General features: G+C 40.7%; 1 protein-coding gene across 3 annotated transcripts in view; it reads right to left on the bottom strand.

Moving 5' to 3' along the window:
- Window positions 1-11120, bottom strand: part of KLHL7 (kelch like family member 7) — a 57897-nt gene extending 46777 nt beyond the window's left edge. The window contains exon 1 of one of the 3 annotated variants that reach the window (XM_010987180.3): window positions 10761-11120. In XM_010987180.3, coding sequence (XP_010985482.1) covers window positions 10761-10880 — 120 coding nt within the window. In that variant the 5' untranslated portion in view covers window positions 10881-11120. Of the gene's footprint in view, window positions 1-8315; window positions 8325-10760 lie in introns of those variants that run through there. The other 2 variants (XM_031455042.2, XM_064487509.1) reach the window with 2 other exon arrangements.
- Window positions 11121-11875: the final 755 nt, after the last annotated feature.

The following is an 11875-nucleotide window of genomic DNA, read 5'->3' on the forward strand; positions in this document are numbered from 1 at the left end:
GAGGATCCCCTCATTAATATGTTTAATGATTCATTTATAAAAATTTTGTTTCTGACCTCAGCAATTAGTCTCCCTGGAGGTGGGTTCTGCTAGTTTAGATATTTGGGGGCTCAAAAGAAGAATGATTTAATCAACTGACAATATCTCCATAGAACTGAAAGTTAAGACCGTGACCTGGCCATTGTGGCCTCCTCCCACCACTGGGTATAGAGCAAAAGTTATTACATTTGGCTAGGTGTCTGACTGTGCCATCAAGAAAAAAATTTTGCTGTTCTCCATGAGGCAGAAGATGGCTGGAACTCAGGGGATCCCCTTGGGTACCTTCTGGTTGTTGGGAGAGACAGTCCTCTATGGGTCTCTTGAGTTCCTGCATATCCAAGAATGCAATGGCCTACCACTTTTTACCCAGGCCACCGTTTCTCAGAGTTTTCTTGGCAGCAAGTGATCATAATGGATGAGATAATGTCTCCCCTCCAGGATAAAGAGTAAGCTTGCCTACGGCCTCTATAAAAATGACAGATTCCTTATACTCAGTGTTCACTCCTTAGCTACAACACAAACCCACTAAGTGTATAACATCCATCTGGGCCCCACTACATCACCCTTATAATACTTATGGGGCAAGGGGAACTGATGCTACGCTCACAATGCTGTACTGTGAATAATCAAGTTTCTGACCTAAGAGTTTCATGTCTTCTGCCAGCATCCGTTAAACAGCAACAGGCTAACTAATTAGCTTTTAAGTAGCATAAAATCAAATTCCAGACCCAAAAACTGTACTGCCAAATCTAGTGGTAAGTGTTAATAAAGTAACCCTATACAGACAAGAACAAAGGCTCAAGATACACAGGAATAAAAGATTACATTACTCCATGAGATAAAGAACCTTAAGGGTTTGGCTAAAGACAAAGAATAGGAACAGGCAGTGAAGTAAGAAGTCATAAATATTTATTCATTCAGCAATGAATAAATAATAATAAACAATGAATGTGGCTTCTACTTTAATTTTCATCTTTGCTCTTCTATTTACATAAGTTTTAACTAGTATCCTTTCCCCTCCATGATTATATAAAGAATCTATTATTAACATACAGCCTGTAGGATTGTAAAATGACTATAGAAGGAAAGGATATCACACCAAATGATCTTGGGGTTAGATACGGTAAGTGAAAAAACTTGACTGATGAGAAATATATATATTTATAGGAATTGGAATAAGAGCATGCATGTTTGTATTGAACATCCAATTTCCTCTGCCTATTAGAACACCAAACTCTCATATCTAGAAAAAAACCCTTATTATGAACTATCTTGATGAGAGGGCAATTCTCAGAGCCTGCCTCTTGTTATGGAAGCCTAAAGTCAGATAATTCTTCTATTCACTCTTTAGCAGAGATCTAACTGGCAAACAATCCTAGGCCAGCCCATGAGACACCTACTTTCAGAATTTTGACACTTGAGTTAAAGACAAAAAGACTGGCGGGCTGGGTGGATGTGGAGATGAGATACACATTTTTATGGCAGCACCAGTAAATGTCAAGACTGCTCCTGCACTGTAGCCTTGACTGCAGGGTTTCCGTAGCCTGGTTACCAAAGAATCCCTGGTTCCTGCTTGTTTTCCATGCCTGCTCATTTTCTGGCCAGTGGTAGATGCTATAAAAGCTCCCAAAATCCTTGCAATAAATTATTTTTACTTAAGACAGAATAGGTTTCTGTTGCTGGTAACCAAGAATTCCAACAGATTCACTGTGATAATAACAATATAAACAATATTACACAATAATAATAAATAAATAATAAAAACACAAACAATACAAACTTACACAATTAGTAGACAGAGCAGAATTCAACCCCAGATCTGTTTGATTCCAAAGTTCATGTTATTTCCTCTAAAGCACGCTACTTACTAAAGCGATGAGCGACTAAAGACATTACTAAAAAGTTTTTTTTTAACATTTTTTATTGATTTATAATCATTTTACAATGTTGTGTCAAATTCCAGTGTTCAGCACAATTTTTCAGTTATACATGAACATGTATATATATTCATTGTCACATGTTTTCTCTGTGAGCTACCATAAGACCTTGTGTATATTTCCCTGTGCTATACAGTATAATCTTGTTTATCTATTCTACAATTTTGAAATCCTGTCTATCCCTTCCCACCCTCTGCCCCCTTGGCAACCACAAGTTTGTATTCTGTCTATGAGTCTGTTTCTGTTTTGTATTTATGCTTTGTTTGTTTTTAGATTCCACATATGAGCGATCTCATATGGTATTTTTCTTTCTTTTTCTGGCTTACTTCACTTAGAATGACATTCTCCAGGAGCATCCATGTTACTGCAAATGGCGTTATGTTGTCAGTTTTTATGGCTGAGCAGTATTCCATTGTATAAATATACCACCTCTTTATCCAGTCATCTGTTGATGGACATTTGGGCTGTTTCCATGTCTTGGCTATTGTAAATAGTGCTGCTATGAACATTGGGGTGCAGGTGTCATCCTGAAGTAGGGTTCCTTCTGGATATATGCCCAGGAGCGAGATTCCTGGGTCATATGTTAAGTCTATTCCTAGTCTTTTGAGGAATCTCCATACTGTTTTCCACAGTGGCTGCACCAAACTGCATTCCCACCAGCAGTGTAGGAGTGTTCCCTTTTCTCCACAGCCTCTCCAGCATTTGTCATTTATGGATTTTTGAATGATGGCCATTCTGACTGGTGTGAGGTGATACCTCACTGTAGTTTTGATTTGCATTTCTCTGATAATTAGTGATATTGAGCATTTTTTCATGTGCCTATTGATCATTTGTATGTCTTCCTTGGAGAATTGCTTGTTTAGGTCTTTTGCCCATTTTTGGATTGGGTTGTACAAGTTTTATAGAAGACACAAAACCATTTTCCAGTAAGCTAACCTGAAATAAGATGGCATATTCTTAAGACTGTCTCTCTTAAATGTTAATTAATCAACCCCAGTTTGACAGCTCAACAGGGTGTAACTAAATTATATGCTGTATTATTAGGTACCAAAATATATGTCAGCTATTTCACTGATATGAATTTTTGTAGTAGATGCCAATTGGAGTAACTACCTGACTTACAACTCCTCCTTCTTGGAAAATGGCCTCAATACATAAAATGGGCCTTTCAAGATCATGTTTGTACTGCATGGCCCTCCTCTGCTTAGCACAGATAATTTATTCAAAGAATTAACATTTAATCAAAACTGTGTCTATCAGATTCCCTGTCTTCAGGATTTGAAATTCTAGAAGAGAAACAGACTGTGAGTAGCCTAAGCTGATGTGCAGTGAAGGCAGTGTCCTCGAAAAAGGCTAGAGGCCTTTACCCTGATTATTAAATCTCCCAAATCTTTTCTCTTCTCAAAAGGGAATTTTAACACAATCACGTCTTCCTTTAAGATGTGCCTCTGTACTCTTCCATTCAACACACATGTGGTGTCATGATGACAGTATGCACTAGTCATATTACTGAAGTTTAGCAGAAGAACATTAATCCCATCCCGGAAACCTTGGGCCACACAGGCGGCACCAACCTCTCCACGTACATGTACTCACCACTCTGTCCCTACTTTGTCTTCTACAATTTGCTTTTTTTCTCCAGCATTCCATTAAAATGTTACTTGCCAAAACCACCGATTTTCAAATCCATCAGACATTTTATCTTTTTTGACCTCCTGTACCATTTGGTACTCCTGACTGTCTCTTCTTCTTTGTAACTTATACCTTGGTTTTGGTGATATTATTCCCTGCTTTCTTCCTCCCACTCCTTAACTTCCAATGCATTTTTCTTCCTACTCTTTAAAATGTTGATGCTCCCCGAGTTTCATCCAATGTCCACGTCTTATTGTGCCCTCATCCTCTGGGTGTTATCAACCATACCTATGACATCAACTATTAACAAATCTCTGAGCACCTATGTGGTACATGTTGGCAACACAGCTGAATAAGCCAAACACAATTCTGGCCCTCAAAGGGCTTAGCGCCTAATAGCAAAGACACACATTAAACTAAAAAATGTTTATTGCTTTTACAGAGTCAATAAATGCATGAAGGAATGGAATAGAGTACTGTAAGAGTATATGCAATAGAGGGCTTAGGCATAATCTAGGGTAGTCAGGGAGGAAGTGGCTTTTACAGTAAGAACTGAAGCATGAGTAGGAAGGGAAGAGTGACAGTGGTAGGTAGAAGAACATGATGCAGACAGATGGCTGGAGTGAAATGGCTAAGAGAAAAGTGGTAGGAGATCTTACTGGAGAAGGAGGTTGGGACCAGATCAGACACAGCTTTGAAGGCCAGGTTAAGGATAAATATTCACCGTAAGTTCATGATAATTAACCTCAAAAATCACAGCCAGCCATCACACCATTCCTATTCTTCAGAAAAACTGCTTTTTTTCAACCTCCAGCTTCATCCTCCTTTATTTTAGCAGATTGTCTCATCTCCTACTTTCCAGAGAAAACAAAAGCCTCTGTAAAGAAACTCCTTCATTCTCTTGATTCCAAACACACCCACCCACACACCTACCAACTCTTTCCTCCTTCCCACTCGTTTGGAAGAGGAACTGTCCTCTCCCCATATGAGACTGATCACCTTTAATTAGGATTTCATCTCAGGAATCATCTATCAACTACTCATTTTGTCTCACATATTTTCAACCTTTCCACCTGAAATGAACACTTCCCACTAGTTTTTAAACATACATGTACCTCCCATTTAAACAAACAAAACCAAAAGCCTTCAAATGATTCCTTCACTCTCTTCAGGGCCAAATTTCTCAAATAAGCTGTCTCAATTTTCTCATACTCCACTCATGCTAATCTGACTTCCATCTCTGTCTCCCCATCAAGACAACTCTCACTACAGTCAATCAACTCCTCTTTGTTGCTACTTCCTAGAAGCACTCTTTTAGTTCTAATCTTACTCTGCCTTCTCTTAGGCTTCAAAACTTGCCGTCTTCCTTCTGAAACAATTTCTTCTCTGATTCTCAAAACTCTCCTTTTCCTCCTACTCTTTAGCCATTCCTTTTTTTTTTTTTTTGTCTCCTTTACAGGCTCATTCCTGACCTAGACTTTATCCTAGACTTTTCTCTCCACAGCTTCAATAAAGAAGTTCTATTTGCAGATAATTCAAAAATTTACACTTTTAACCCACAACTCTCCAGACCTGTCAACTCATCATATACCTCAGTGTCTCATGGGCAGTGCAAACTAAACACATGTAAAACAAATTATAATCCTTTCCTCAAAGCCTTGATCCATTTCCAGTATCTCCTCTCTCAGTGAATAGTGTCATCATCCACCTAAGTTATGCATTCTAGAGCCCCAGAGGTCATAAATGACACCCTGTACTGAACCCCTCAGCATCCAATCAACTACTACCATTACAACAGCAACAAAAATAGCCAACATTTATTGAGAACTTACTCATTAGCAGGACCTGTTTTAAGTTATCTTAATTAGTTGTCACAACCACATATGATTGTTACTATCTTCACCAAGTCCTGGTGATCTGACCTCCTAAATCTCAAATATATCATCTTTTCTTCATTGATATTGCTGTTGCTGCTATCACCTCAGTGCAGGGGAGCATCTCACAGGGCTACTGCAACAACTTCCTGTCTGGTCGGCCGGCAACCACTCTGACAGCTCTCTAACTCACTCACCACAGAGTAGTCACATCTTTTTCAAAAGAAAAACAGATAATACCTATTCTTCCTCTCACACACACATATTTGAAAGGGTTTTAGAATAAAGGCACCCCCCCACCAAATTGATTTATAAGGCTATACGTGGGCACATCTCTAGCTACTTCTCCAGTTTCATCTTGCACCATCTACTCCCTGTGTTCTGTGCTCTAGTCACATGGTCTTTTACCAATCTCTTATACCTGCCATTCTATGGTAAGTAGGTCTCCAACTCAGGGCCTCTGCCTATGTTGTTCCTTCTGCCTAAGAGGCTCTTTCTTAAGGTGCCTAGTTTAAACACCTACTCTTATTTCAGCTGTCAGTTCAATTACCACTCCCTTAGGGAAATCTTCCTGATGGTCAGGTCATCCATCTGTAGCGCTCTTTGTATCATGTTCTTCTCAATAATACCACTGTCACAATTTTACATTTTTGTATGTGACTGCTTGACTAAAATCTCATTCTCCTACTAGACTATAAACTGCATGAGGACAAGGACTGTTGGATTTTGCTCATATTGCCAACTCCAGAATGCAGCAAAATGCCTAGCAGCATACAGTGGGTTCTCAACAAGTATTCATCTGAATGGAAGAATTAGAAAACCAAACTGAAATAAATAAACAGTGAGCAAAAAGGGGCAATGAATCTACCCACTTTTTGGTTTTAACAAGGGGGAGAGAGGTATTATTTACAGGTGAATATTGAGACTAGGAATGATTGGATTGGTTTGTTGGTTGGTTTAAAAGCTGGAGAGGTTAAAACATGCTTAAATGCTGATGGCTAGAATCCAGCAGAGAACGAAGAAGTTAAAGATGCTCAAAAAAGACAGAATAACCAACTTTGTAACTTTTCTGACCAGGCTAGTACTGAGGGAGAGTCAAAGCCCAGGTGAAAGTACTAGCTTTACAAGGAAAAAAGGCAGCTTCTCCATTGTAGTAGAATAAAAAGGGGAAAAAGAAAGTGCCAAAATAGTTTTATAGATTTGGCAGTGGAAAGTTAAAAGTTAGATAGTTTCAAACTAATGACTTTTATTTGTTTGTGATATCAAAAAAGGAAAGATCTACTGAAAGTGACAATACAGAGAAAGGACTCAGGTTAGAGAAAAATAGTAAAATAAATGGAAAGTAGGATTGCTCACCAGTAGTACTGCCAGCCCAGTTGAAGTAAGGACTCACCTGGCAGAGGACTGCCCAGTAATGAGATATTCTCCAGCTGTGCTTGGAAGCCTTGCACAATGAAGGTGAATATCATCAATGCTTTCTGTCCAACAGATGTGAAAAAAGGACAGAGGGCCAAGAAAACTCGGGACATTGTAAAGAGAATGAAGAGAGAGATGATATCTCCTAAGCTGGACAGACAAAGAAAAAAAAAAAAGACAGAAGACAGTTAAGAATAGGAAGGTCTGACTAATAGGAGTTGTCAATGGGAGTTGTTATGAAAATTAGATGAGACAAAGCATGTAAAACACTTTGCTGAATGGCTGGTAGAGAACAAGTGCTCAAGAAGTGTTTCTACTATTAAGGATTTAATGCAGAAGGTTTATTCACAAGAGATCCTAAAGATTAATCACGTAGTAATTTACAGTGTTGGAGAGGTGAGTGAGCATACAGAAGCTGAGTCATTTTAGTTAGTGAGTGAGCCCAGGTGACTACCTAGCATCCAATCCTCAAAGCAGGTTTGTGGTTCTCCTGCATAATTCCCAGTTATGCTTTAATTCATTTAACCTGAGGAAACTGTAAATTATAATGGTACTCAGGAAGGTCTCAAAATCTCTCAATTGTTAAGGGTCTTCTGGATTTCATTAACACAATAGCAACAGCATTGGATACATGCAGTAGTCACTATGACCCTGCCCTGCTTTGTAGAGCCCCATTCTAGTGTTAACAGGTAATAACATTATTCTAAAATGAATCAAAAGGTGCTGACCCTAATTAAATAAGATGCCACTATGCACCCATTTGGATGGCTAACATTGCAAAGATTGACAATATCAAGTGTTGGCAAGGATGTAGAGCAAACGCCTTTCTCATACAGAGCTGGTGGAAGTATAAACAGGCACAACTTCAGAAATTGTACAACACTATCTACTAAAGCTGAATGTAGACTAACCTATGACACAACAACTCCACTCTCGGGTATTTCCCAATAGAAATGCATCCATGTGCACATCAATAGGTATGTACAGGGGGTGGAGGGAATAGCTCAAGTGGTAGAGTGCATACTTAGCATGCATGAGGTCCTAGGTTCAATCCCCAGTACCTCCTCTAAAAAATAAACAAGTAAACCTAATTACTTTCACCCCCCAACCCAAAAAATTAAAAATTAAAAAAAAAGGCATGTACAAAAATGTTCAAATTACTACTATTTTTAATAGTCTCAAATAACCCAAATGACCATAATGACAGAATGGATAAATTGTGGTGTATTCATATAATGGGATACTACATACAATGAGGATGGATTAAAGTGATACACAATATAGATAAATCTCACAAACAAAATGCTGGCTTTAAGAAACCAAGACACAAGAGTATATACTGTATGATTCCAAGTATATATAAGTTCAAAAACAGGAAAAACTAATCTATGGTGAGAGAAGTTAGAATAGTGGTTACCTTTGAGTGCAGTTACTGAGAAGGGCGTAAGGTAAGGTCTTCTGGCGTATTAGTTTTACTTTCCTCGGTGATGGTGTGTTCATTTTATAATAATTCATTTAGCTACCCTCTTACAATTTGTATCCTTTTACATGAGTCCTATACTTCATTGGAAAGTTTACTTAAAAACAAAAGGCTAGAAATGACTGAAAGGATGATGGAGCAAAAGGCTCTTCCTCAGGAAGCTGAGGCTGCTGGCTCTGCAGAAATCCCTTTCACCACTAAGTATAGGATTGACTTCAATGCTCCAGAGGGATGAAATGACCTAAATCATATTTTCTAAGATTACAGAACTAATTAATGGCAGAGTAGGAATTGGGATTCAGGAATTCTAATTTCACAGTGCTCTTAAATTCTTGTAGGAATGTTTCTGGGTGCATATAGAGGAGCTCTTGTCATCCAGGTTCTCATTATCCTGATCCCCAAACCAATGAGGTAATAAGGGGAAGCACAAAAATTATAATAACACAAAAATTCACCATGGCACAAGAACACTTTTAAAATTGGTCTTCAAACTGTCCTCCTCTGGCTCAAACCAGCTTCTATTTCTGCCATTACCCATCAACTGTCCTTGTCAGTCCTTGGTGAGTCTCTCCTGTGTCACGATGTTACACAGAACAAAACAAGTATAATGTGAATCAACTGCAAAGTGAAACTGCGCATCTTACATAGGATGCAGGATTCCATTAAGTTGGGTAAAGAGCTACTGAAGAACTGTCTCAATAACAAGCAAAGCCATTGACAAAAGGAGAATCTGGCAGATTAAGTTCAGTTAACCACTGTGGCTGAGATCCCTGATGGCTCACCCAGCATCCATTTTCCCCTTCGTACTCAGTAACAGAATCCTGATATTTCAGTAACTGTGTTTCTATTTTAACAATAAATAAATAGATGCTAATATTGTTTAAAGCTAAGTCTAAGAAATGGGTATGAATCAATTTTTAAACCCAAAAAAGCTAAACACACAGTCTTAGACAATCCCCTCCTCCTGTAGTATACATTTGATGCTGCAACCTAATTGCACCTATCGACATAAGGAATGAGGCAATGGTTTGCAGTGCTATAGTCTGCAGATGTAAACACATATCTGGGGGAGTGGGAGGGTTGTTGGAAACAAATTTGGGCACTGGTGAACTGTGCTCAGTTTCCTTTTAGAGGCAGACACTAGTTAAATACACTAGTAATTTTAAGTCAGTGGTGTTGTAAATATAAAAAAAGTTCACATGAAAGGAACATGAATGTATCTATGAAAATAAATACATGAAAATAAGTTACATAAAATACTGAATTCAGGCATTCACAACTACTTCAGCACAAAGGCTGGGAAAGATCTATAGGCACTCCCAGAAATATCTGCTGCATTCAGGCACAATGTCAGGAGATGGAGAACAAAGATCCCAGCAGTCAGTTTGCTTAAAGAAAGCAGAAGTTAGTATCTTCATAAAAATCTTAAATTCCTCTGCCGTTGTCCATATTTCTATCAGAACCACTAGACGAGCAAACTAGATTTTGCAGTTACTTATCCTAACATCCTGCTTTTGTCTGGAAAAAACAGAACCTCAGTCACAAAACTGAAACATTCCCACAAATCTCCTTGGATGTTCAGAAATAAAGCTTACAGAATCAAAAAATAAACAAAAAACCCAAGTGACTCTCCTATGCTTATTGGTATAAGATGTTATGAAATTTAAAAACAAAAAATACCTCTCTGGTCTACATTATCTGACGCTGAAAATCCATTCTTTTCATAACCCACCTTTCGCCGACGTGCTGAAGTCTCTCACTAACGCGCCACTCATCAAAGACAGAACAAAGAACTCCTCTTAGTAACAGAGGCGCACAATGCCCTTAAAAGACGGCACGGTATTTAGCCATGACTGTTTCTGCTCTAAATTAACACGTACTGGAGGATTTGTCTTCCACCAGCTCCAACCGGGTAACACAGAAGGGGCGCGAGGATCCTTATTTAAGCGTAGCTCATTTCAGGCCAGCAATGCTTCTCCCTTCCTCGGGGGCTTCGGTTTGGGCTGTGCCAATGGGCTTCTTCGCACAAGATCTCATGACACCTTAAAACGACTGGCCAATGGAGGGATCCTCCTCTCACAAAGAGATAACTAGGGCACAGCTGTTACACAACCGATCCCCGACGGCGAATGCCAGCCCGAGGAGTCCCCCAGGAGTCTGACTTGGGAGCCACAGCCTCGGCGGGCGACGAGGCACTTTTGCTCCAGAACTGTTTAACGCGACCCTCTGCGACCAGCGGCTTCGCCGGCGTGTGAAAATGGAAAGATGGGCGAGGACAGAGGAGGAAGGGGGTCGCGATCCACAGGGCGCGGGTTTCGGCCCCGCGTCCCGGACCTCCCCACCCCCTCCCCCAGCCGGCAGTCACTCCCGAAGAGGCAGTACCTGTTTCCGCATGTTATTCATGACGCCCATGAAACCCGCCAGCAATTTAGCTTCTTCTCGAGCAGCAAGTTTCTTCTCGGTCTTCTTCTTGCTGCTCTTCTCCACCCCGGAGGCTGCCATCCTCCGTCAGCGCGGCTCACGCCCTGGGCTCGCCGGGCCGGGCGAGGGGTTGCAGGCTCCCGGCACGCTGGGGCTTCTGTTTAGCAAACGCCGAGGCCGGGACTGCGACTGCAGCGCCACACTCCGAAACGGGCGGGCGGAGGCGGCGCGGCCACTGCAGAAGGACGAGGCCCAGCGGCCCCTCAGAGGCTCGCGGGCAGGCGACGTCCAGCGCTCGGCGGCGTCTCCCGCAGACCCGAGGCCTGGAGGAGGAGCCTGAGCACTTCGCTCAAGGGGGCGGGGGCGCTATGAAGCGAGCAGGGGGCGGGGCTCAGCGTCGGCCGCGCGCCTCCGGGTTCCGAGCTCTGCCCGGCTAGGGCGCTGCTGCCCTGTTGGGTGTCGTACACCCTCCCAGTGCAGGCTGTTTGGATTTGGAGCTGATCCAAGGTCGCGCGTGCCCTTTCCTCTGCTGAAGACAGATTTTACAAACTTCGATTACGTGGCGAGAATATCTTTTTTTGGGTAATTGGGTGGTAGAACACATTAAAGTGTCTCCCACAAGTGTAAGCGCCATAGGAGCAGGGTTGGTAATTTCTTCACCGCTCTATCGGAGACTGGCATATTGTAGGCTCTCAATAAATATTTATTAAAGACAGAAAGACTCACATACTACAAGTGAAAGGTTTATTACATGGAGTAAAAGATTTATTTGCTTGGGCTTCATCAAGCAAGAACACACAGTCCCTATTAGTGTCTCCTTAATGTGGGATGCCTGCCTGCTTAGGCTGGTTTATCCTTTAATGTTTGAAACTGAGATCAGGTGTCAGCTCCAGAAATTTTCAGTTAGGCTTCCCCAGGTGTTCTACAGGAACGCGAAACTCAGTCACAAAACTCAGCATCTTTTTTTTTTTTTTTAAAGCTATAATAACCTATTTTTTCTAGTGTATGGTAAGATTATTTAAAATTAAATATTATTTTACATTCTGAAAACAACATATCCCTTTAATTTTCTACCT

This window comes from Camelus dromedarius, chromosome 7 (genome assembly GCF_036321535.1).
Source record: "Camelus dromedarius isolate mCamDro1 chromosome 7, mCamDro1.pat, whole genome shotgun sequence".
NCBI classification, from domain to species: domain Eukaryota; kingdom Metazoa; phylum Chordata; class Mammalia; order Artiodactyla; family Camelidae; genus Camelus; species Camelus dromedarius.